The sequence below is a fragment of the Lissotriton vulgaris genome, chromosome 1_1 (assembly GCF_964263255.1).
Source record: "Lissotriton vulgaris chromosome 1_1, aLisVul1.2, whole genome shotgun sequence".
Taxonomy (NCBI): Eukaryota; Metazoa; Chordata; class Amphibia; order Caudata; family Salamandridae; genus Lissotriton; species Lissotriton vulgaris.
The window spans coordinates 815,804,155-815,830,160 of NC_141685.1; the positions used below are offsets into that span (position 1 = coordinate 815,804,155).

The following is a 26,006-nucleotide window of genomic DNA, read 5'->3' on the forward strand; positions in this document are numbered from 1 at the left end:
GCGGTGTTCTAATGAGGCACAACACAGTGGTATTGGGTGGAATGGAGGTTTAATCCAATATGCAAACTCCGTCCACTGCTCTGGCTCCAGCTCTTTCAATATCCAAAACTCAACTGTTCTCCCAACTTTGTACAAACTATGAGTAATCATCAGAACACTGTCAGCCATACATTCCAAATTCCAGTACATTTCCCTACTCATGCCAGAATTCCACACAGTTGCCATATGTGATCGTACTCTACTAATGTGACCCATTACTTTCAGTAGTAGAAAAGCACTGCAGATGCTTTCTCTCTAGAGAGAAAGATAAGAGCAACATGTATAATCTTGAGATCCGCCATTTGGAAGGCGCTAACTGGGATTCCACGGTTTTGGTGCTTGGTTATAATTTTTTAAGAAATGCCTTACTTGATCCCAAAATATATTTTACATTTCCAGTTTCTGTTGGTCACTTCTATTTATGTTTTGTATTTTTACTTTCGTTTTTACTTGGACTTGCACACCTTTCGGTGCACCCTATTGTATACACCGATACCTGGTCCTATTGAAACCAGACGTCCAAAACCTTGGAGAGATGCAATGCATCCAACATGAAAAAGCAAAAAAAAATGATCCCCGGGAGGCACTTGTTTTAGGAGTGCAGCAATCCCATTGAAATGTGTGGTTCAAGCAGTCATACCATAATGTGTGTGAATGTGTTTTTCGTGCATTGCCATAATGTGTTCTACCCCGAATATCCTGTATCTATAGGTCTAAACTTGCAGGATGAGTTTTTTAAGTCCACCCCACCTCGAACTGCAACCAGTAGGGTCAGCTGGAGGAGACAGCCGATTTAAGTGATGACGTTCCTGCATGAAAAACCTTGATAACTTTATTACCATACGTACTGCCCTTCCTTCAGTCATGAGACCAGTTGGGAATACAAAACTTTCTTCAGAATGAATTCTGAATAAAGACGGTCTGTAATGAGGAGTGTGGGACAAAACGTTTAAAAGCTAGACACAAGATAATGCTGGAAACCTGTGCAGTTTAGAAGCCTATTTTGTAGAGCACGATTTGTATTTTTCAATATATATATTTGAGGCGCTCATTACACCTGCGGTTTCTTGTCTTTAATCGCAGTAACATGAATTTGCACAGCCCCCATGGGGCATAGCTGGCTTCCCCCTGTGCTGTGTGTTGAGTAGTTCTGAACCAACTTGAGGGGCAGGGCGTCCTAAACATTTGCCTTGAGTAGCATGAAAGTTCTATAATCATGTTTCTTATTTTTGCTGAATCACAAGAAGTGCAGAACACACTACATCAGATAACTATGTTTTTGTTGCAGGAAAAAAGTGCCAGCCCGAGTGTCCGGCTCAAAGCCAACAAGGAGGTTCCCGGATTATCCCAACCGCCCCGGGCAAAGTAAGTTCTATTTATGTGTGTAACCTAAATAAAGGACAAATGGGCACATAATGATTTTATTTTGCTATTAATGTATTTATATTTATGTATTTTATTTTACTGTTTTATTTGTATTATTTTATAGTTTTATTTTGTTTTTATAGTTGAGTTGAATCCTAGCAGATAATTGCATGGGGGTTACTTCAGTAGACCTGAAGAGCTATTCTTGAAGGAGTGGTGGAGAAGAACTTGCAACTGGTCTTGAAACATTATTTTTATGTTTGTAAGTGTGATAAGGCAGTAATGGGAGGGGGGGGGGGTTCAGCTTCACCAACCCGTCATAGCTGTGCAAATCATGTGTATTTCACTGTTGTATATGTAATCAATATTCATCTTTATTTGTTAAATACACATGCCTGAGCTGTAGAGGGACCTACGCTCCTCTTCTCTGCGTGGCTCCTCTTGATACGTAGCAGGTTATCATGGGATTTGTGAGGCTTACTGGACCTCAGACATGTATGTCTGTGCCCACCAGTGAACCCTCACCACAGTGTTGAAAAAATAAGTTGTAATGTTCCAACCGATCACCTGATGGCAGTAGAGTGCACGGCGTGTGAATCTTCAACACAATAAGCTGTAGCCTGTGGATAAAGGCAGGCCACGTTTCCCGGTTCTTAAAAGGCATCTTTCACAGCCAGCTTCAGTGACAGCCTAGGAACTGTTGGCTTCATTGTCATGCAGGCATCTCCCAGCATTCAGCCTTCTTGTCTCCAACACAGACATGGTACCCACTGCTATCTCTGCCATGAGAGACGTGTCTTTCATCCTTAGCCTTGAGCTGAGTGCAAAGTACTGACTTGCCCAAGAGAACACTGAGGCAAGCTAGGAGCCATGACTTCCTAATACAAAGAGGTTTTCCAGATGGTCTTAGAGTTCACTTCAGTACAGTGGACCACAGACCAGAAGAGTCGATGACTTCAAATAGTGTGTAAGAAGCAGATGGGTGCTAGTTGGGTAGATGCAAGTCCGATCTCTTGTGTATATGATGCAAACACACCATTTTGATTTGGGTGCTTGTGTGACTGAGTGGGAAGAGAATAAGTGGGCACAAAGGAGTGAATTGTTCCCAATGTTGTGGTTTTCTGAAGGCCGAAGCCCACAGTGCATTGCGCTCGCAAGTCCTATCAGCTGCACCTTCATGTGGTTTTGTTTGCCTCACTGGGCGGTATGGCTAGGCCCATGCAGCCCACCTGCTAAAATTGCTCCTTTTTTCGATTAATAAAAATGTGATTCTTTCTCTATTTCACTAGGACCACATCTCCTTGGTCCATGTAAGATACAAATCAGCAAGCAGCCATTTTGGAACATGTCTTGCTTGACAGAGTTGCCACAGAAACATCTAGTTTGTGTCCTACCACAGTAAGCTCGTAGGTGAACAGAGATGAATATTTCTACTGGTCGGTTTTTGACATTTTTAGTTGTTCGTGATCTTTTAAGTCCTCTTTTGATTTGTACCATAAATAGTTGCTTAATTCAAAGTTTATCTGGCTTCAATCTGAGCTTAGAATTTGCTGAACATCTACGTTGCAGGTTACTCCCTCCTGCCATCTTGTTTGGCGCTTCCCTTCTCAAAGAGAGATTTGGGATTGTGCTCACAGGTCCGGCATCACTTCTGCCAGTTGTCTGACTGGGCAGGTGTGTCTCTGGATTAGCAGGGAGAGTAAACCCACTGAGATGGCTGGTCCATGAAGATGAATGTCTTTCCAACAACACAGTGATGAACTGCGAGCAGGTAGAGGATGCCATGAACATGGATGAGATGAGGGATCCGTAGATGGCAGAAAAGGAGAGAAACGGTTGCAAGTCAGTTCTATCAGCTGAGATGAGGGCGCACTAGAAAACTGGCAGACACCAATGCATGTGAGCACCAGCCATATCGAAGACTCTCCAAGGTCAATGAAGACCCCTTAGAATTAGAGATCTGAACCAAAGAACTCATGATCCAAGGTGATGATGGAGGAGACCGTCTTCCATCAATCACCATCCTAGTAGAAAACAGTGTGCAGCATCCCGGAACAGCCAGATGTAGTCTTTCTGGCATCGCTCAAAGGATGGTCACACACTCAGGCACGTGTTGGCAGGCTGGTGGGCCACAGTCATCCACATGGTGGTGGGGTTTTTAGGTCTCGCGACCTATCGATGTGCGCAAGCGCATCGAGCGGAGCGAGAATTCATGTCGGCAAAACACAAGTCAAGCCAAAGGGCTTTCAGCCCCGCGGTTTTCATGAAGTTCACGTGAACAAGCACGCGCATCGCATGCAAGCCCAGCCTCTCCCGCCCCCATCCGGCATCAGGCTTCTCCTCCCCTAGCAGCACTCCTCCCACACCAGCAACTCCCCCCTCCCACACCAGCACCTCCCCTTTCTCTTCACGCAATCACAGCCTCCCCCTCCCACACCAGCACCTCCCCCCTCCCACACCAGCACCTCCCCTCTCTTTCCACGCAATCACAGCCTCCCCCTCCCACACCAGCACCTCCCCCCTCCCACACCAGCACCTCCCCTCTCTCTCCACGCAATCACAGCCTCCCCCTCCCACACCAGCACCTCCCCTCTCTCTCCACGCAATCACAGCCATGCTGCACTGCCGAGCCTGGGCTTTTCTAGCTCTTCCCTCCCACTCTCTCACTCTCCCGCCCCAACCCGACTTGTTCTTGTTTTTTTAATGCCGGTTCTGTTTTCCTTAGACATCCCTGTAAGTTTAACTTCCTTTTCCTCTCTGTGTGTGACCTACGGTGCATTACTCTGAAGCAGTCAGTGTTTTTTTAATGCCGGTTTTGTTTTCCTTAGACATTCACATTGATGCCATACCTTGAAGTAGTTTCTGCATTGAAGTTTTCCTTGCTACATGTTCTGTGTTTAATGCGTGATTCACGGTAATCCACTCTCCTTTTCCACCTTATTTCCGCTAAATTCCACTGTTTAGCGTTTATTAATTTTGATTATTCTATTATACTCATCTTCTGTTCACGAGCCCTTATACCATCCTGTGAGACAAGTACGCGTGGCTTTAGTACATCCTGGATCAACCACTGCCAATTTTACAATTGTTACTGAGACCTTGACTCGGCACACGGAGTCTTTCCTTGCTTTTTTGGCCGCGCATTATGTGTGAGACAACGTGCACGCGAGAGCGTCACATTGTGAACAGCATATAACGGCACTGCCGAACCCTTTCCCTTCTTGCCATTCAGGACTCGATCCCCGTGTGGGACGCTGGATTGTCTACAGCCCACAGGTATTTGCCGTTTCCCTGTACCCAGTGCGCGGCCCCCTCCCCGACGCACATACTGCCATACCTTAGTCTCCCAAATCCCGAGAAGTGTTCATTCTATTTCCCTCTCTCCCCCCCCATCTTCCCAGAATTGCAACCTGCCGCCCGCCGATGGCGGCTTTTTTTTAAATGATTGTATCGAGGACGTTGACTCTTCAGCACATCCCTGTAAGTTTAACTTCTTTTTCCTCTCTGTGTATGACATACAGTGCATTTTTCTATAGCAGTCTGTGTTGTTTTTTTTAATGCCGGTTCTGTTTTCCTTAGGCATCCCTATAAGATTAAGTTCCTTTCCCTCTTTGTGTGTGTCCTACGGTGCATTTCTCTGAAGCAGTCAGTGTTTTTTTAATGCCGGTTTTGTTTTCCTTAGACATTCACATTGATGCCATACCTTGAAGTAGTTTCTGCATTGAAGTTTTCCTTGCTACATGTTCTGTGTTTAATGCGTGATTCACGGTAATCCACTCCAAAAGCACACATACTTACTTTCAAACTCCAATGCCCCCAAGCCCAGCCACACGTAGAAGCATGTAGTCAGTACTGTAGAAAAAGATAATTATTCCATACACGTGTGCCGACAGCCAAACACACAGCCCACACATTCGCCTAACCTCCAAACAAACATCGCCATACCATTCACACACAAACACTCAAGCAAGCGCACACACACCTACCGCACCACCCAGTACCAGCGCACACACACTTACCATACCATCCAGTACCAGCGCACACACACCTACCGCACCACCCAGTACTCTGGTACACTCACTGACGCACGGAAAACAAGCTTCCCCACTCAAGTAACTGCGGGATGGTCTTAGCTGAGGGCAGACACACCAGAACCGTGGGAAAAATTAGCGTGTGTGGGGGACGCGGGAGCCTCAACATTGGTACTCTCACCAGCTCCCACATGCTAAAACACAAGGATTACGGTCCTGGAACTCTGCAGCAACCTCCCCCACGCCCCAATTCCCACCCCCACCACCGCCCCCACTCCCACACCTATATAACACCAGAAATGTCACAAGGTAGCTTGGTAAATCCCATGGCAAGTAGACACCGTGGCAGAGTGGCCAATGCCACCTTTTCATACCCACATCTGCACATATCACGTCCCCCCCAGCAGAGCCAGCGAGGGAACAGAGCACTGGGGTTTTGGTCTGTGCATGCCCCACTCCTCCTAGAGATGAGCAGAGCGATAGGTGCAGCGCGTGCCAGCGGCACATACCTGGGCTACACTGGCTCAGACCACCGTGATGCCACTGCCACGACCCACCGAGCGTGACAGCGGTTTAGAGAGCGGGCGTTCCACGTAGTTGCCACCAGACATGCTGCACTGGGCGCTGCAGGGAGCTGTGCTAAGCCTTCAGGAGGGCAGGGACGACTAATTTAAGTGATCTGGGAAAGGAAGGTAGAGCATCATGGAAAGCGCAACTAGTTTTTTTTTTTTTGGAACAGACTAGTTAAGTGCTTTCTTGACATATGCAGCTAATTATTTAACCTGTGAGTCATCAAAACTTCTCTGGTGTATCCCAGGCGCTACCTCTCAACATTTCAGGCTCGTTGAAATGATAAGCCTACCAGCCTGCAGTCACAACCAGGCGTGGACTTTCAACCTGACGTCTGTTTATTAGCTGTGGAAATTGAAGGTGTTCTTAGAAACTTTTGTTGCACAACTTCTCTTGTTACTTGCTGGTCCATTTGGAAGCCTGTGAGCCTCTCTCTGCACTCACACTTCAAAGGAATCTGCTTCCCCGCCCCCCGCCACGCAATGCAGAGAGCTTGTTGTTTACAGACAACACCCCAGCTGCTTTTGATACGGAATCCGCTCCCCCGCCCCCTCTGCGCAATGCCAGAGCTTGTTGTCCAGCAGATCACTGCAAAGCTTTATCAAACACTGTCTTTGGCATCCTCTGGTCGCAGGCAAGGAGAATAAATGTAAAATCTTTAGTGTGAGCGAACAGGCCACTGATCGGTTTACACTTTGTTGCAAGCACATACTTTAAGACGTTTTCAATGTATGGTAATGTGAAGATATATTCTCACGATTTCTTGGTGAATTAAGGAAGTGTAATGAATAAGTCATCTTAGATAAAGGACCTCCTTAACTCTCTCTATACCCCTCTCTCTCTCTACCCCTCTCTCTCTCTACACCCCTCTCTCTCTACACCCTCTCTCTACACCCTCTCTCTCTCTACACCCTCTCTCTCTCTACACCCCCTCTCTCTCTACACCCCCTCTCTCTCTACACCCCCTCTCTCTCTACACCCCTCTCTCTCTACACCCCTCTCTCTCTACACCCCTCTCTCTCTACACCCCTCTCTCTCTACACCCCTCTCTCTCTACACCCCTCTCTCTCTACACCCCCTCTCTCTCTACACCCCCTCTCTCTCTACACCCCCTCTCTCTCTACACCCCCTCTCTCTCTACACCCCTCTCTCTCTACACCCCCCTCTCTCTACACCCCTCTCTCTCTACACCCCTCTCTCTCTACACCCCTCTCTCTCTACACCCCTCTCTCTCTACACCCCTCTCTCTCTACACTCCTCTCTCTCTCTACACTCCTCTCTCTCTCTACTCCTCTATCTCTCTACACTCCTCTCTCTCTCTACACTCCTCTCTCTCTCTACACTCCTCTCTCTCTCTCTACACTCCTCTCTCTCCACCCCTCTCTCTCTCTACACCCCTCTCTCTCTCTACACTCCTCTCTCTACACTCCTCTCTCTCTCTACACCCCTCTCTCTCTCTACACCCCTCTCTCTCTCTACACCCCTCTCTCTCTCTACACTCCTCTCTCTCTCTACACCCCTCTCTCTCTACACCCCTCTCTCTCTACACCCCTCTCTCTCTACACCCCTCTCTCGACTATTGTTTTTAACCGTCACACCCTCTCCCACCCTCACACCCCCTCACTCACCCCCTCATGCTCACCCCCCTCACAACCCTCTCACCCTCACTCAGCCTCACACCCTCACCCTCACACACTCTCACCCTCACTCACAATCACACACTCACACACACCCACTCACCCTCACACCCCCTCACCCTCACACCACTCAGCGCTACAACACATATGTGTGTGTAGGTGCAAATGCAATGTTCTTGGATTTTCGTCACAATAAAATACACTGAACATAATCTTCACAAAATGTATTTACAAACGTTTAAGCTATTGCCATTATAAATTACAATAACTTATTTAAGTATTAATTATTTACAAAATTAAAAGCCCTTGTTAGTTGTAATATCAATACATCTAAGTCACGTAAATACAACATACATTACATTACAAAGGCTATAGGTGTCACATTTGCGAAAGTTAAAACTATTGACATTGTAACTGACAAAGCTATTAATTTTGCTATTTTCAAAACCAACCCATAAATTAAAAAAGTGTCATTTACAATACCAATCGCTCAAACTTTCCTAATGCAAAAAGTTAAAAGTATGGGCATTGTAAATCACACAAAAAAAAGTCATTTAGAAAACCAATAGCTCAAACTTTCCTACTGCGAGACCTATTGGCAACGCCAGTGCTTGTTAAATATGTCACACGGGGACCCATGAAATGACTGCCATGTATGGAATACTGTTGACAAGGTTTTACCCTGTGATTGTGATAATTGTTCTGACCAGGACACTACTCATTTAATCTTTTACTGTAAACATTATTCAGTAATAAGGAAAAATACATCATTCTATTACATAAGGGCACAGGGTTACGTCAAGTCAAACCTGCTCTAATGTTCCTGCAATTGTTGCACAATGTCTGGGTCATTTTTAATATTGGGAGCTACTTGGTGGCAGCTGTTAGATTGAAAAAGCTAAGACCTATTAATATTGCTGAAGTATGATGCTCTATGTTTTAATGTAGTCCATTGTATCTGGTTATGCATTTTGCACCATAGGGTGTAGTATTTGGTTTTTAAAACTTATGAATGAATTGTATTGATTTTATATTGTGCTCACCCATCGATAGAATGTATTTATATTGTATGTTGTATTGTGTCCTTTTATGATTTTAATTTAATCGAATAAAGTGTATTGAAATGAAATGGACTGCCATGCTTGATTACTGAAAGCAAAACTCTTTATCTCATAAAAGCCTACTATTGGGGAAATACCCGATGGGCAGAGGCCGTAGGGAAATATGCGGAAGGTAATGGTTTATTAAACATAGAGTTCATGCATAAAATAGTGTGTACTTTACCCCATACCTAAAAATACTTACCTGATTTGTTTGAGGGTGACAGCCACTGCTCCCCAGGTCTGGCCTTGAAGAAGGCAAACCACCTCTGATGAACTGCAGACATCACTTTGCCTCGCTGTTCTTGCTACCACGAGGAATGAAAGTATCAGTAGGCTATCTTGTACACAGTGGTCTGAAGATGAAACAGTGGAAGAAGGGCAAAACAGAAAAAAGCTTGATCTATTACAATTTCAACAGCCCATTCCTCCTAGCAGGAAGTAATCTGCTAAGAGAACCACTCTGGACAGCCTGCTCTGGTTTGACCCTCTAGTTTGATACATGGACTATGCCGACCGGTTTCCTTTCTATCAGCAGAATTTCTAGACTGTACAAAGGCTAACAGACTCTGATCAGATCCAGTAGTAAGTAGACAGAGCTAGAACCAGTGTCTATACAATGAGCAGATGAGAAGCAAAGGATTTTGTCCTAGAAGACCCAATGCAACCCACTGTGTAGATGAGGCCGACCCAGCACGTCTGTCTGTCTTTACCTGCAAAGCACAGCAACATAGATGTAGGACTGTGACTTTCCCTCAGCTCTCTCCCTAGTGCATGGGACACATTTAGTGGTCCTAGAAAGGACTTCCTGCTTCACATTGCATGGAAAGGTCAGGCCGCCAAACCTAGAGCCCCTTCATGTATTCCTTCATCCAGCATGGAGGAGAGATGAAGAACCATAGCCGGGTTTGTTCCTAAAGCAGGTAGCATGGGACAGGCTTTCACAGAATCTCGTACTGCACAACTCACGCCTAGCGTACAGTGCTGGCGGCCCTCCAGCTCGTGTTCCAGACTCCACCCGTGGCTCATTGACCCGAAGCAGGTCCATCGGTGTGTAGCCTTTTAAATGGTGCTCTGGGGCAGTGGTTCAATATATCCTCCTAGTGCCATATTATTAACTGAAGGTGCCTAGTATCTAAAGACCTTGGCACTAGCTGGGGTGTGAACATGCACTACGCGTGCGGACGGAGGGAGCTGTGCTGCGAGTTTAAATTAGAAACAAGACTCTGGAGGCCACCAAGCACATGTTCTTGTCTCTTCGTCTGATCTCAGTAATGAGGCTGTAATTATTATTCAATAATTTATGCAACGATCACCACAAATTGAATTGCCTCATGAAAGTATTTATTGCCCAACTCATCGTTGCTCATTTTAAGATTCAGAGTTGGCCCTAGCTAGATCAGAATCTGTGACCTTCAGGCTACACAGTTCCCTGCGGTGCCAACTCAAACCATTTGTCTGTTTTCCTGGCTATGTATGGCTTTTGCTTTCTTACTCTCTCCCAAAACCAAATTCACTTGCGAAAAGTGTAGGGCTGTCTTTTCGATCGTGTATGTGAAGGGTGAATGATCTTTGCAGTGGGAAATTGCAGTTGAGAGACCCAGAATGAAGCACACGAGTGTATTACTCGTCAGGAAGAAGGATGAGGTGACCAGCTGGGACTTAAGCCGTGTCTGGAATGACTGGCCGTGCTTTCAGTGATGAGATTGTATGTTTTTGCCCTCGTATTACTCGTGAGGATTTGCATGTATGGTCTGGAAGTTTCGGGGGAGTAAAGAGCTTGAGTGGAGGGGTTCTTGGTCCTACCGTGCCCTGCATGGAGTTTGGGGAGTACATTTCCTTTTCAGAAGACCCTTTAGAAAATGGGTCCAACCCATGGATGGTGGGCTGAACCTCACTGACAACTTATCTGGTCGTGTCAAATAAGACCTGTATCGTCTCCGTATCTAGGGTCTCTTCTGTGGCCTTTTCATTGGCGACTGACCATAGCCCTGCTATCTCTTTACCACATTCCCAGTCAGTCACCTCCACACTCTGTTATGCTACGACAACTTTGCCACCATGTTTATTTTTTTTTTCCTTAGGAATTTGTATGGTTGTTAGGAAAGGACGTGTCAAAGCAATTATGTAAAGTAGAATCGAGAACATAAAAACCAGGATTATCTTAAGTGCCATCTTGGATTGGGCTCCACGCTTGTAGTTCCGATAATGGTATGGAAAGTAACCCGCTGAGCCATTGTGGTTTGGAATGACTGTTTGTTCCGTAGCCTTTCATCTTAGAATGGAAGATCTATTCTCCACCTTGGGAACAAGGAGTTGCCATGATCTTTAGGAGCACCTGGCCTTTGCTGCTCCATGCACCCCTATGAGTAAACACGATCAGCAACAGCAAGGAGCGGAGTGGCCTATACTGAATGGAGCCCTGCATTCTGTGCTTGAGAGCTAAGCATGATGCAAACAAGCAGCGCACAAGGCATTGCCCTTGTAACAAGAGAACAGGTGCCGCCAGGCCCTCGCTCACTCTGTTCAAAAGGCACAGTTACCCATTTCTTCCCCTCTGTGCTATGCCAGTATGCGCATGCACAGTTTGGCCCTCTAGTGTGGGGGGCCCAAAGGACCAAATCCTCAATTATTCGTCAGTTGCCCAGCATCCGAATACCCGAGGCATGCTTAGGTCATCATTGCAGAACTCCTGCCAAGTGCCATACAAGCTGCTGTGGCTCCCCATACCTTGAAGTTCATAAGTTTGATTCCTTAAATGTTCTTCATTCCTATGACTGCTTTGGGTTTGAAAATGCCTAAAAACTCCTCCATTCCAACAGGTCTACCACCTTTCTTCAGTCTTTTCTGCCAGTCTGCTTTCACCATCATGTAAGTTCTTAGACACATTCTTTGCAGTGTATTTTATCAGTAAACTTTTGTGCCAATCTCTTTTATGCAAGTAGTGCTACTTTTAACAGTATTTATTAAAGACCGCTCCAAAGTAGAAGAGTTAAGGGATACGCACTTGTAATTTCTTAGTACATTTTGTTGCAAATGGCTTCTCTATATCTCTCCCTTATTGGTTCAAGAAGAGAGCCTCCCACTAATGTTCTCCTCTCCTGGCTCACTCGGGTATTTGTAGAAAATGCACCACTTCACCTTGTGCACGAGCACTGTGGCGCTCGGGAAAATGAGCGGAAATGTATGACACTTGAATAACTACAACGACCAGTAATGCTTCGGACAGGGGTATGAATTTCCTGTCTAAGGACTGGAAAGCAGCAGAGAACTGCTGGTCGGAACTGCAGGGTCCACAATGCAGGGCAGACCAGAAAGAATCTTGACTATGTTTGGAAGTTAAATTGAAGCCTGCTAGGGGCTAGTGACGTTACATAGGGCGAGAAGTTCATTTGGAAGAAACCGGTTATTGAAATGGGTTATTTGGTAGTATACTGTGTAATGCTGATGCGTTGTCTCACTGACACTATTACACTACTGAGCTTTGGTTGTATGTAGTTAAAACACATTCCGTTGCAACGCATGCCTTTACCACTCATGCGTTACAATGGAATGCTTTTTTCACGCATAACCTTTCCCACGAATATTCCTTTACCACGCATAGATTAACAATTTTCGTTGTAAATGTATGCATGTTAAGGGCATACTCGTTTTGAAAGGTTATACACCTCCCCTGTAGCCTTACGTGTCCCCCAGCCCACCAAACCTTTGTCCATTTACCCCTGCCCTTAAATATCAATCTATTTATTTTTTATTCCCCTTACCTCTTCACATCGTCGTCTCTTCTCCTTCATCTTAATTGTTGACGTCCTACGTCGTAAAGGGGAAGCAGACGTTTCTTTCCGTTTACTCTCTAACAACGCTGATTGTCTCCACTTTGCTTCATCATTTCATTTTCTTTTTTTGGGGGGGGATACCCCCACCCCCCTTTTTATTCTTACTTTTTTTTGGAAGGGGAACGCCCCCGATGCCCCCCCCTTTTTTTTCCTTTACCTCACATGCCTTTACTACGCATCTCGTAGTAAAGGTATGCGTGGTAATGGCTTTCGTGGTAACCACACATGCGTTCTAATGCCTTTCGTGGAAACGGCCACGTCGTAAGTGAAACAGTTAGCAGTCCCATAAAGGAGAATTTATGGCCATCAGTCCACAGGGTGCATTAAATATGCACCCAGTAGATGGAGCATACCTGGTGGGTGGTCTCTGGCAAGAGGATCAGGGCAGAACAAAGCACGCCGAGGTGAGTAGTGGGCAGGAGACACAGGATGCCAGGAGGGGTAGGAGATTGAAGAAAGGGCCCAAAGCTGGAGTGAGGGAGGATTAGGCAACCTGTAAAGGCTGTTTGAGTAATTAGATGCAGGAAGAGGAGGCCACGGAGGGGGAAGGGAAACCCTGGCAAAAAAACTGCCCCACCACACCTCTGCTTTCTTATGCACCACTGTCTCCACATCCTACTGGTCAAGCTTTTGGTCACATCCCGCCCTATATCTGTGTATTTCCAAATCCCGCAACAAATTTGCGTTTTATTAATTGGCCTAGAACTTTTGTGCACCTCTTTTGCTCTAAGGATCTCAAGGTGGTGACAGGCATTTTTTTGGAGGTTCATTTAAAGTGTGCTATAAATATTAACCATAGTCTATTTCGATTGTGAACTCTAGAAATTCATTGAAACTTATTTGCTTTTCAGCATGCACATCTCCGACAGCCAACAAGAATTCTTCAGAATGCTGGATGAAAAAATTGAAAAGGTAAGATAGATAGATGCTTCCTTAAATCCACTTTGGCACCAAATTCTTGAACCAATCATATACAGCAATGGAAACTATGGAGCCTGAATCCAATTATTTCAAGATTTCTTCATCATTTAATTAAACAGTTTCATATAGAGCATTTTTGCCTTGTCACTTAAAATAACCACAAGATTGTCTTACAAAGCTGTACTATGTTGGAATCTAGTTTTTCACCAATTCTACCATTATTGGTAACTTGCCCTTTCTGATTGGAATTATGAGGTAACCCTTTAGGTGCAGAAGTACAAATCCTTGACTTTGCCAAATATGTTGGCCTGGTAAAAGTTCAGAACACCTTAGAAATATTTATTTTTAATGACTCTACTTCTTTTGTTTACCATTCATTTTGCATCACCCGCTTGGGTGTCACTTAAAATACTTGCACAGCTTTCTTTCTCCGAAGCGTATGCGCACTAGAGTACCTTTTCTTTTCAACAAGCAACACTCCTTGCAGCCAAGGGTTCCTCGTAAGCTGCAAATTTTCTCCAAATTTTGAAATGTTGCAACGTTGCATGATGTGTTCTAATTATAATTCTTGAAATTCCCCCTACTTAATTTGCATGCACTTGTTAATCTACATAGAACCCTGGAGTATTGTAATCTACTGTTCCCTGTCTTGAGTGTGCACAAAAGTTACCATAGCAGATGCCATGCAAAATGAGGCAAGTCACATGGGGTTCTACTTTTGATGTGTTCACCGTAGTTGCAGAGAGATGGTAGAGTGGGCCTTTGTTGGGCTGGATACAGCTAGCGAAACAGTCTCTGTGGACATTTCCTGTAAGGCACCTTCAGAATCAGATGTCCTAGGTGAACTTAGGGGTTTGGATTGTTTTTAATAACAATGATGACTGTCCTGGGCTTTAGGGCACTGCTCTCCACTAGTAGCCCTAATTATCTGGGTGTATAGAGTTAGGAGGACTTTGTAGATGAAATGTGAAAGGATTTTCTAACCCCTTTGGGTACCTTGGTGGGGACTTCTTAATTGAATTACTCTTAATTTTATCAACCCCCTTTTCCCATTTGGCAGGTACGTTCTTTACCCTCATCATCCAAAAGCATCTGTCTGTGCCCTCTGCAGTCCCTTGGGCCTACACAAGCAACATTAAAGCCTGCAGACTTCTACAAGTGTCAATAAAGCTTAAACGTGGGCTAGTATTTGTCCAAGGCTCCATTATCTAGAGCGTGGTTTTTAAAGCGTATTATCTCATGCCTCGTTTGGGTTTAATTCATTATCATCCGGTGTCGGTATCCGACGGTTGTTCCGCTTGCTTGGGGAACCATTCGTGGAAGCCCCGTCCCCGGTGGTCTTGTCGGTAGACCTGGAGAAGGCTTTTGATAGCCTGGAATGGGACTACCTATGCACGGTCTTACGGAGATTCGGCCTCGGGGAGGCATTTGTCAAATGGACTGCAGTCCTCTACGCTTCCGCTTCGGCCAGGGTTAGATCGGGTCCTTTGATTTCATCGCGATATCCGGTGGAACGTGGCACGCGGCAGGGATGCTCCTTATCCCCGCTTCTTTTTGCACTAGCGGTAGAGCCGCTGGCGATGCACCTCCGCTTGGGAGCCCACTACACGGGCTTATGGACGGCGGCGGGCCCGCATTATGTCTCGCTCTATGCGGACGACCTGTTGCTCTTCCTGGAGGATCCGGTCGACGCTTTGCGGGGAGCGGAAGTAGCGCTAACGGAGTTCGGAGCAGTCTCGGGTCTCCAAGTGAATTGGTCTAAGACCTGCCTCTTCCCGATGCGCAGGGGCACCCCCGCTCCTACGCTAAGTAAGGAGATCAGGTGGGAGCCCGACTGCTTTAAATACCTCGGGGTATTTGTGTATCATGACCAACCCGACCTCCTAGATGGGAACATTGCCCGTTGCATGCGAGCGCTCCGAGGCTGCATGGACTTCTGGGCCACGCTGCCGCTCTCAGTGGCGGGACGTATTGCCCTGCTCAAAATGGTGGCGCTCCCCCGGCTATTGTATTACTTCCGAACCTTGCCGATCTGGGTCCCACCGGCCACGTTTCGTCGCCTGCGTTCTATGGTGGTCGGGTTCCTCTGGGGAACGGGCCGGCGGCGGGTGGCCCTCAACACCCTGATGAGGCCAAGGGACGAGGGGGGGCTTGCTGTGCCGGATTTCGAGAAATACTATCTGGCGGCACAGCTCCAGACCTACACCCAGGAGATAGCCAGGGAATTTAGAGGCCCGGAAGACGGAAGGGGGACGGGTATGGCCAGGCACATCCTCTCCTTTATCGCGCTGCAACAACGCTTGGTCCTACGAGACCTATCGATGGAGGAGCGGACTATCCGACTGTGCTGGAACCGGGCTCACGCTAGAGGCCACTCACGGAAGCCATATGCGCCTGAAATACCGTTGGGGATGCTGACGGCCCTCCCCCACGGAGGGGATTGGTCACGATTGGCGGACTGGGAGGACTCAGGTATACAGCTCGTCGGGGACCTGTATGAGGACGGAGCGCTCTTGTCCTTTCAGGATCTCATTGACCGCTTTGGGATCTCCAGGGGCGACTTTCTGCTGCATTCGGCCATTGTGCGAGCGATCCAGGCGCACTGGCAGAACGGGCTAGAGGAACCCCAATTGTCTCAGGTATGCCAGTACGTGATGATGTCGGCGGGCACGGTGAAGGCGGTCACTTGCCTCTACGGCAGGTTGATTACCGAGGGGTTGGTTCCTCTCACCACATTGAGATCCCGCTGGGAAGAGGACATTGGTAGGGAGATCCCGGAGACGACCTGGGCCCAGCTGGTGAGGCGTGCCTGGAAGGGTACACGTAGCGCCCGTTTCCAACTGGTCCACTATTACGTTCTCCACAGAGCGTACCTGACCCCGGTAAAGATCAGGCGTTATTTTGCCACGGCTTCAGCGGAGTGCCCTAGGTGCCCGGCTCAGGAGGCGGACCTTTTACACATGCTATGGGCCTGTCCAGGACTGACGTCCTACTGGCAGGAGGTAGCGGCGACCTTAGAGGAGGTGACGGGGAGGCATTTATCATTCGATGTGGCGGTAGGGCTCCTGCACTGGTTCCCCCATACCCCTCGGAATAAAATCTCCAGTAAATTCATTGACCTGGGGCTCCTACTTGCTAAGCGAGAGGTGACCAGGAACTGGAAGGCACGGGCTGGTCCGGCAGGCAGCAGATGGCACAGTGAGCTTTTGAAGTGGGCGGCGGGTGAGAGCGCGCTAAGATACCAGCTGGCTTGGAGGCAGGGTAACGAGAAGGCGCAGGAGGCCGCGTTAGAATGGGAAACGCTGGTGCAGGCCCTCAGAGATTATTGTGCCCCCAGCGACTCCGAATGTGATGAGGCTACTCGCCCCGAGTCCCGATAAACATTAGCATTGATAGCACTACTACCTTCCCCGTGGGTCAAGCAATGGATCCTATGTTGATGAGCTCCCTGGCGCTGATGGTGGGGGGGGGGGGGGGGGGGGGTTCAACAGTTAATGAGCAGTTTGAGGGGGGGGTTTACTTTGGGGGTTTTGGGTTTGTTTAGAAAAGCAGAAGACGGACAGTGGGTTATCCGGACCAGCTCCAGCATTCTACTGACCCCAGCTGCATTTGCCGCCCGACCTCAGGGATATGGGCTAATTGGCTGTGTACAAACGTTATGGAGGGGGATCAGTGGGCTTTCTATTGTATATGGCGTTCATAACACAATGCTGGTCGACACTGTATTGATTTACTGATTCCTGCAATAAAAATATATTTAAAAAAAAAAAAAATCATCCGGTGTCGGTGGTCTTTGTGATGCCTGAATTTTGTAACATTATTTTTTACTTTGAGAGTTTATGTACCTTCCCATCCACTCCTCGCATCCCCCTCCCCCACCCCCACCCCCCGAAATCAGAGCGCTGTACAGTTAAATAGTTTGATTACATTAGGCATTTAGCATAAGAAACCTAACAAGCATTGGCATAGCCAATAGGCCGCGCCTTTGGAAGCGTATACGTAATTAATTATGCAGCACAATATCCTTGGTGCAACATCAACTGTTGCATGGCTAAACACTTATAATGTCCCAAAGGTGAGACCTATTGGCTATGCTAATGGCTATGCTAATGCTTGTTTAAATACTGAATGTGGAACGGCAGTTCGTACGGGTGCTGACTCTGCTTCTCGTGACTAAGTACCCCACTCCCCATATATAAATCGTAAATCATACGTTCTTATATAGCGCCTTTCACCATAAGGTCTCAAGGCGCTTGCTTTGGGAACCCATCCTGGCTTTTCCCTGCGAGATAACCCCTACTGGGCATCCCCAAGGTGAAAGCCAGGCATCCCATCGCGGTGGGGCCGTAGTGGAGATTAAGCAAGCTATTGCCCAGAGTTGCAGAGTGTGAACCCATGATTCGAGTAGGCACAGAGGCGAGAATTATCAAGTCTGTGGACATTTTAAGCTCAAGACCCTGCCGCGTCGGGGATTGAACCCTGGTCCCGGGACTGACCTCTGCGTCCGGGTCTGCCTCCTCTAACCGGTGAGCCACACATCTCCACATCAGCACCTAAAGACAACTTCTTTTATCACTCTATCCCTCTTTGGTAATTACATGCAAAAAACCTCCTGAGTCAAAAATAGGAGAATTCCAAACGTGAGCCTTACCTTCCGCCCTGGCAAAAGACCTTAAATATCGACTACCTGTCCCTTGCTTCCAAGCATAAGCAACACAAAAGAGATCAAAACGCAGTGAGGTAGCCAATTGCAGGTTTGGGACGGATCGACAATCTAGCGTGTAGTCTTAAGGAGGTCATTTGTTGGTTGATGTTTCAAGGAACCCTACTATTGGTTAGAATAACTGACCAGGCCCCGAAAAAAGAGGGCATGCCCATCGCACATGAAAAACTGAAACCAACGCTGCTGTTGCTGCAGAACCGGAAATGGCTGCTCGCAGCTCTCGGGGGTAGGCGTGGCGTATTCAGTCGTCAGCTGTTGGAGACTGTCCCAGACCTGGACAGACGCAGACTTTGCTACAGAACACTGCAAAAGAGAAGCACATCAAAGCCACCCGCTGCCCTGTCAGGAGTGCCTCTCGTTTGTCAGATGCGGGAGTGGCGAGTCACTTGAGGGGTTGCCAGCAACATGTGAGTTGCTGGTGTTGTGTAATATTTGGTATCCTCTTGGGATCGGTAGGAAAATCATTTACTCTTATGAACTGTTACAAAATTAGTTGGGTTGTTTTTTCAAAATGTTCTCTATATAGAGTTTTTAAAGTTCTAAAAAGCTGTATTCCCTGCTTTTTAATTTGCGTGGGGGTAGCAAAGCCACACATGATTTTAGTCCTGGGGACGGAGTGCTCTGCAGGTAAAGACGAGGGCTATGCTGCTAAATCGTGTAGCCTACATTTAGCCCCAGAAACACCAAAATATTGTTGACCAGACCAATTTACCTCAGCTGCTGCACCGGGTAAATACGAGGGAGTTGGGTGCCGGGAAACCTCCGTGTAGCTGTGCGCCCTACAAATTTAATAATAATAAAAGGAAAGCCGCTGCTCGACCACCATTTGTTTATAATTAACGAGACTCTGGCGTGATAATAGGAAACAGATCGCGCTGATGCTCGCTCTCGCAAGCCTTAGGCCGTGGGCGGATACAAAGGTGGGACATACACATGCCTTTGCCCAATTGCCTGCTGTCTTTTTAGGAAGACGCACGCAAAGCCTAATAGTATGTGAGCACCACACGCACGAGCTTCAAGAAAAGCGTTAGCGATTCCAAGAGGCCCTCTACTAGAGTAGTGCATGCACGGTGAGCTGGGCTCGACCTAACAACTACATAAAAGAGGCAAACTCATAAAGTTTACTGCTTGGTTTGCGGTTTTCAAGTGCGTTTCATGCAGATTTTCTTGGAGCCCTGTCTTCCAAAATGTGTGTAATTGCCAGGTACCATAGAGGGAAGCGCAAGTAATAAAATTCTAAGCCTAAAAATCTGGAGAGCATCTAATTTTTATGGAAAGCAATATTCTTGAATGCATAAAACATGGCGAGTAACAGGAAGTCATCAAGATAATGCATCACATGTTGGTGCCCTGTGGCCTTCGAGAACACCCATTCCAGAAAAGAGCTAAACATTTCAAAATATCGTTATTATATATGGGGTGACCCAAAGAAAGTCCTAGGACCTGGGTATCCAGTGTTACAGATAAAGTGGTCCTAGACGTTAACTCCAAATACGATTATTGGTACTTTGTTACACAACTCAATTCAATTTTCATTCCACATGCGATTGAATCCTGCAATGAAGAACTTTGGAAACAAAAGAGAAAACAATAGCCCAAAAGCAATCAAATGTCCAAACCACACAATACGTTTTGAATGTCTTAAAAGTAGAAAAAAAGACTCTATTTTTTTATTTTTAAATTCCTCATCATTATACAATATACAAATTTTGGGGAAGCGAAAAAAGGGGTTACCAACAAGTAACGTGCATAGAATAGAGTGAAAGTTTTAGTGCTCGTGTGGGACAGAAAAGGACCAAGAGGGTCTAGAGAGGATGCGTTCCAATTAATTTTTGAGTCCAAGGTTAAATAATCCTTAGAATGGTTCTGGAGGAGCCTGCCCTCAACGTTTATTCTGCAAAAAATGTCATTCTTTCTTGCTATGTTACGGTGGACAATTCATCCGTTGTTCTTATTTGAATTTGTTATCGACCCAAGGATAAGAACTGCCCTTCTTATCCTTGGGTCGAAACGTCAACAACCATTCCCCTACCTGGAGCCTGCATCTTTTGTGCCCCAGTCCCCCTCTCCCTTCGAAAATAAGAACAACGGATGAATTGTCCACCGTAACATAGCAAGAAAGATTGACATTTTTTGCAGAATAAACGTTGAGGGCACGCTCCTCCAGAACCATTCTAAGGTTTATTTAACCTTGGACTCAAAAATTAATTGGAACGCATCCTCTCTAGACCCTCTTGGTCCTTTTCTGTCCCACACGAGCACTAAAACTTTCACTCTATTCTATGCACGTTACTTGTTGGTAACCCCCTTTTTCGCTTCCCCAAAATTTGTATATTTGTATATTGTATAATGATGAGGAATTTAAAAAAAAAAAAATAGTAGAGTCTTTTCTTCTACTTTTAAGACATTCAAAACGTATTGTGTGGTTTGGACATTTGATTGCTTTTGGGCTATTGTTTTCTCTTTTGTTTCCAAAATTCTTCATTGCAGGATTCAATCGCATGTGGAATGAAAATTTAATTGAGTTGTGTAACAAAGTACCAATAATCGTATTTGGAGTTAACGTCTAGGACCACTTTATCTGTAACAAACATTTCAAAATAGGCACACGAAATTGAACAACCCATTGGCATGCACATATCCATGTTGTATTTCCCCTGAAACGTAAAACCCAGTAAGTGCTGATCTTGGGGATGCACCGGAAGCAACCTGAATGCAGATTCAATATCCGATTTTGATAACAATGCACCGAGGCCTAAGCGATTCAACATTACAACTGCGTCATCGAAAGATGCATACTTCACGCTGCAAATGTCAGGATCGATCGCTTCATTAACGGAAGACCCCTTTGGTGCCGACAAATTATGGATGAGCCTATACTCCCCCGGGTCCTTTTTAGGCACTACCCCTAATGGGGAACACACAAAATCGGCAGTTGGTGGGTCACAAAAAGGTCCTGCAACCCGCCCCAAGCCAACCTCCTTGGCAATCTTTGTGGCGGCAACCGCTGGGTTGCGCTGAACAGACAGTTGGTTCTTACATGAGGGGGCCCCCCGAAAATCACCCGCCGGGATTCTGAAGCCATATGAGAAGCCATCTCGCAGGATCCCGGCGGACGCATGATCAGGGTATTTGTTCAGCCACGGGGTCAAAGCCAGGATATCAATGGGCGATGGTGTGAACTTCCGCAGCGCTGTATCAATCCTGCTTAGTACCCCCTTTACCTCTGGTACCATTGGCTCTGGATCGGCAGCTACTTTCGAGGTGTGAGGTGTTACCACAACTAGAGCACGCATGCCTGAACCTACACGTTCCTTGCGGCCTGCTACACGTCCCCCTATTGAAACCCCAACACACTCCTCTCTTATTCCCGTTTCTGCCTGATCTGGGCTGAGACTCCCCCCTGTAATTTGGTCGAAAGGGCTGAGGCTGTTTTTGTGGAAAGGCCCTGGAGCCTTTTGTGCTCGACCCTGAACCACCCGCTGATCCCTGCAAGAGCTGCGCATGCCACGAAACAGTATCCAAACAATCCCACGTCAGTGTTTCATTAAACTCTTTCGCTTTTCTAAAAGCCATGTCATACCCTTTCCATTCTTCTCCTCCATATTTCTCATGAAAGCTCGTGATCCTGCTCTGGTAGCAAGCCAGGTCACTCAACAGTTCCGGTGTTCGTTCAGCGATAATCGCTACAAAAATAGAAAAGGCCCTGATCCAATTCATCATGGATTCTTCGACCCCGAATTCTGCCATTTTTGCCCGCCATACACTGGGATGCCATAAATCCTTCTGAGTCTTAGCATATTCTAACTCACGATGATCAGTCAACAGTGAAAACATGTTTATATATTTATTGGCCCACACCAGTTCCTTAGTGGCTATGGGAATATGTTGCGCCAAGCTTTCCCGCCTTGAGGGTACCGCGCCCTCCCCCATCATTGGGAGTGATCTCTTACCGGCTTCCGCCGTACCTCCCGCCGTGTCCGTCGACTTATTCTGGTTTTCGACCACGACCACCTTCGCCACCTGTGGAGAAATAGAAGGCACATTCGTTGCCCCAGCGCCCCTTGTCTGTCTGAGCTGCTCAACAATCAACCTAGCTTCTTCGGCCGGGTCTTCCACAGCCGGGGATCCCCCCGCTCCTTTCTTCAACCAGGGTAACACAGCCGCCAACTGAAGCGCTAGTTCGGGAGGCATTTGGTTGTCATCCAGCGGTGTGATAACCACAGGGATTGGCAATCCCCCATCCGGTGTGGGTACCGGGCTGGACGCTGGAGCTACTGGGACCGGTGGGACCTCCATCGGGACTGGGGCCTCGCTAGGACCCGCTTTCCCCTTCCTCTTTTTCCCCTTATCCCCCCCTGGGGTAATGTTTGGCAAAGCAGGCCCTACGATCCGCTTAGGTCGCCCTGAGGGCCCCGCTTGGGCCTCCACTTGTTTCCGGAGGGCCGCCAAGCCACGACCCAGCTGGTCTACTTTACCGAATTTTTTGTCCATCGCCGACACTTGGTTCACCAATGTGCGCAGCATTCGTTCCATCTCGGAGCTCTTTCCCCTCTTCTTGCCAGGCATATCTGCGTACCGCTTCTACCTCTGCCTGTTTATCCAGCCGACTCGAACCCAGCTACGCCTTGACGACTGAAACAGAAAAAAACAAGATTACTTGTTCAAAAAACTGCAGCTTGTTCCCTTGTGGGCTCACGAGCGACGAGTGGTGCAGCCTTCAGAGCGCAGGAACAAGAGGATGCTTCCCTAGATTCCCGTGCCTTTTATCCAGCAGCGGAAAGGCGGGGCCGCGACCCCATCCCGCCCATAGGTCCACGGACTTCCGGGCGGGTGTTTAGGACAACCCTTTTAGGCTGCGGGGGCGTGCTCTGACCACGCCGCTATGGGCATACCAGACGGGACATGCCCCCCGCCCGCAATGGTTTCCCGGGGGATCGGGGCACCCGGCCATATGTTCGGGGTGACCGAGTGGTCTCCCCTTTCCATTCAATGAAAAACAATTTGAAGTCCATAACTAACTCGGGTGCATTGCAGATTTCCCAAAAATGATGTTTAAAAGTGTGTTAGAGAGCATAATAGCCCTGTACAGTGTTATAAGGTAATATTGTGAACGAACTGTCAAAGACCAGCATGCAGACTTCACAACCGGCCGATAATGGTGTGGTGGTGGGAGCCAAGTAAGGAAAGAAAAGTGAGGCAGGCATGCACTGGATGTAACACAAGATGTCTAAGAAGACAATCCCTCCATTTTGAGGAAACACCTTTGGTTCGGCCTTCCCTCTAAATTTTTATCGTGCTTCCTAGAGAGCACAGTGAAAAAGAAAAAAAAAGTGGTGGATGGAATTGTTAAATTAATCCCAGCCACTGGTAAAAACTGGTGCTTCATCCCAGTCATTATTCAGTCACTTCCAGAAGTCACTGAATAAGAGAGAGACCCTGTCCATGATTGATTCAACCCTGCACCAGGAGATTCAGTACCCTGTGTGCAAGCTTTTCAGCTGAATTTCAAGGAGCCTTTGAGTGCCGTACAAGGATCGTTCATTGACCGTCTTTCTTTTCACAAGTGCTCTTTACACAACCCTGTCCTGATGAAGACCCCACAGTGAGGAACAATTGACCCTCCTTCCACCAGGGGTCGAAATGTAGACCATCTACTGCATACCAACAAACTCATATAATCAAAACAAGCTAATTTATATATGCCTATGAGTTATGTACATATGGAAACGGTAGACCTATATTAGGCTGGAAAGGTTTTATTGTATATAATAGTTATTGTACATATGTCACCTTACCTTTACCCTGTCCCTCACTCACCTATTCACTCCATTACCCAATACCCCCTTTCTCATCCTATCACACTGTGAGCACTGTAAATACTGCATGCACTACGAATGTATTCAAGCTGATACATGCAGAAACATTAATGCTTTGAGTCACAATTGCATTTAATGAATGTGTCACCCATGGAAATTAAATTTCCTCCTCTTTGAATCAAATCAGAATAGAGTTTGGTGAATTGTCCGTTTTTATGTGTATATCTTATAGTAGTAAGGAATTACCACAAATCTTCAAGCCATTGGCCAGAGTAGTGTGTATGTGTTTGCATCAAGCCTTGTCGAAAAGCCTACCTTTGTTTGAGTCTATCCAACGAATATTGTAAGCCTCTCATGATAACTTGTGTCCCACAATAAGTATAATGCACCACTCACATAATTGAGGAGGAGGAGGAGAATTGATTGGTTTTTGATAGAGAAGACACAAATGTGGTCTGAAAGTGGGTGACCGGTGTTTGAGAGATAATGTTGCAGCTGACAAAAGCATGCATTAATTTCGTGCCTGAATGTGTGTCAAGTCCGAGAACATTCGGTAGGTTATAGTGTCTCTATTAAAATTCTTTAGAAGGTTAAGAATGGACTGGCAATGTTTCTGTACTAGTGGTCTTGTATGCCAGAGGAAATTCTTTGCATGTCATTGTAGAAAATCAAGAGAAGGTGGGAAAAGTTGACCAGCTGTGGTTGACAAAGTTGTGGTTCCTGAAAAGATAATTGGTTGTGTAGAAGTGATAGGACATTGTAGTCAATGTGTGTAACCTTTTTCTTAATAATTTGTTGTTTCCGAAATAGTTGCATTTATAATTGGTTACACTTGGGGTTTTGTTAGGATGCCATTATGTCAGTTTATGGCCTTTATTGGTAGCTCCTTATTCGTTAGACTGCTGGTTTCCTGGGTGGATATTTTCATAGCCTGCGTCTTTTGTGTTATTTGTAAATATTGAAATATGTTGCATTAGAAACTGACTGTGTGTCAGTCGCTTGGGATTGAGATACATTTTGGAATGGGGGAGCTGCACGTGGTTGTGAAGTATAGCTGGTGTACGGACTGGTCACCTGATAAAGTACATTCTTCCCTCTTGCCTGTCTTAAAGTGCTCAACCACTGCCACTTCAAAGACGCTGCATCAGTTGTAATCCCTCTCTCCCATCTACATTTTCCCTTAATGTTCCTGCTTTAAACCCTGTACCACTGAAGTCACCTAGGCAAACACTAAAGATGAAGCATTCCGCCAAACACCCTCCTGAACAGGGGGCGGTTGTATTTTCTCGAAATTTAGATTTAAGTTGCATTCAAACCCATCGAAGACATAGTTTACAATTTAGTCTTGTTTTTAACAGCTTAAATTATTTTACCTCTACTTTAAGCTTTCCATCACCCATTGCATTTTCCCTAAACCATTAAATGCATTTCTAAAGGCAAGATTTGACTTTTTATACTTAATTGTTGTCATTCAGAACTGCATTCTATAAAGAGTTCAACCTAATGAACCTATAATACATATACTTTAATACCTAAACAAAAATTCTTGAAAACATAATTATTAGGTATTACTATATGGGCTTTAAAATGTCATCCCAGCAATTTCTAAAAGAATCAAACAGTGAATACATTTAATACACCAACATTATATTTAAACGTAATGCTTACCACAAACTTTGCTTTTAAATCCTATTCTAACCTTAATCCTAAATTTGTGCTCGCAGAGCCCACAACCCTATCAGGACAAAGTGGCCATGTACTAAAAGGTAACCCTTAAACTGACCTTAGCTGTAAGCCCAACAACAGCCTTAAAACTAATACTTGCCCTCTGCTGTGGTCCGAGACTAGCAGGAACACTAAACCTAAATATAGGCTTTGTTTTAAACGTAAGCAACTTTTATTAAAATGAGGCTTAGCATATATTTCCAACATAACATACTTGAAAACTAAAATATTTCACTTTTA

At 46.2% G+C, this 26,006-nt stretch overlaps 1 protein-coding gene across 5 annotated transcripts in view; it reads left to right on the plus strand.

Annotated features, from left to right (window-relative positions):
• Positions 1 to 26,006, plus strand: part of C1_1H1orf21 (chromosome 1_1 C1orf21 homolog) — a 404,852-nt gene that overhangs the window by 330,033 nt on the left and 48,813 nt on the right. For 3 of the 5 annotated variants that reach the window (XR_015308474.1, XM_086957078.1, XM_086957087.1), the window contains exons 4-5: positions 1,328 to 1,404; positions 13,430 to 13,490. Coding sequence is in view for 4 of the 5 variants with exons in the window: in XM_086957078.1 (XP_086813204.1) it covers positions 1,328 to 1,404; positions 13,430 to 13,490 (138 nt within the window). In the remaining variant the exon portion in view is untranslated. Of the gene's footprint in view, positions 1 to 1,327; positions 1,405 to 13,429; positions 13,491 to 14,559; positions 14,677 to 26,006 lie in introns of those variants that run through there. The other 2 variants (XM_086957096.1, XM_086957068.1) reach the window with 1 other exon arrangement.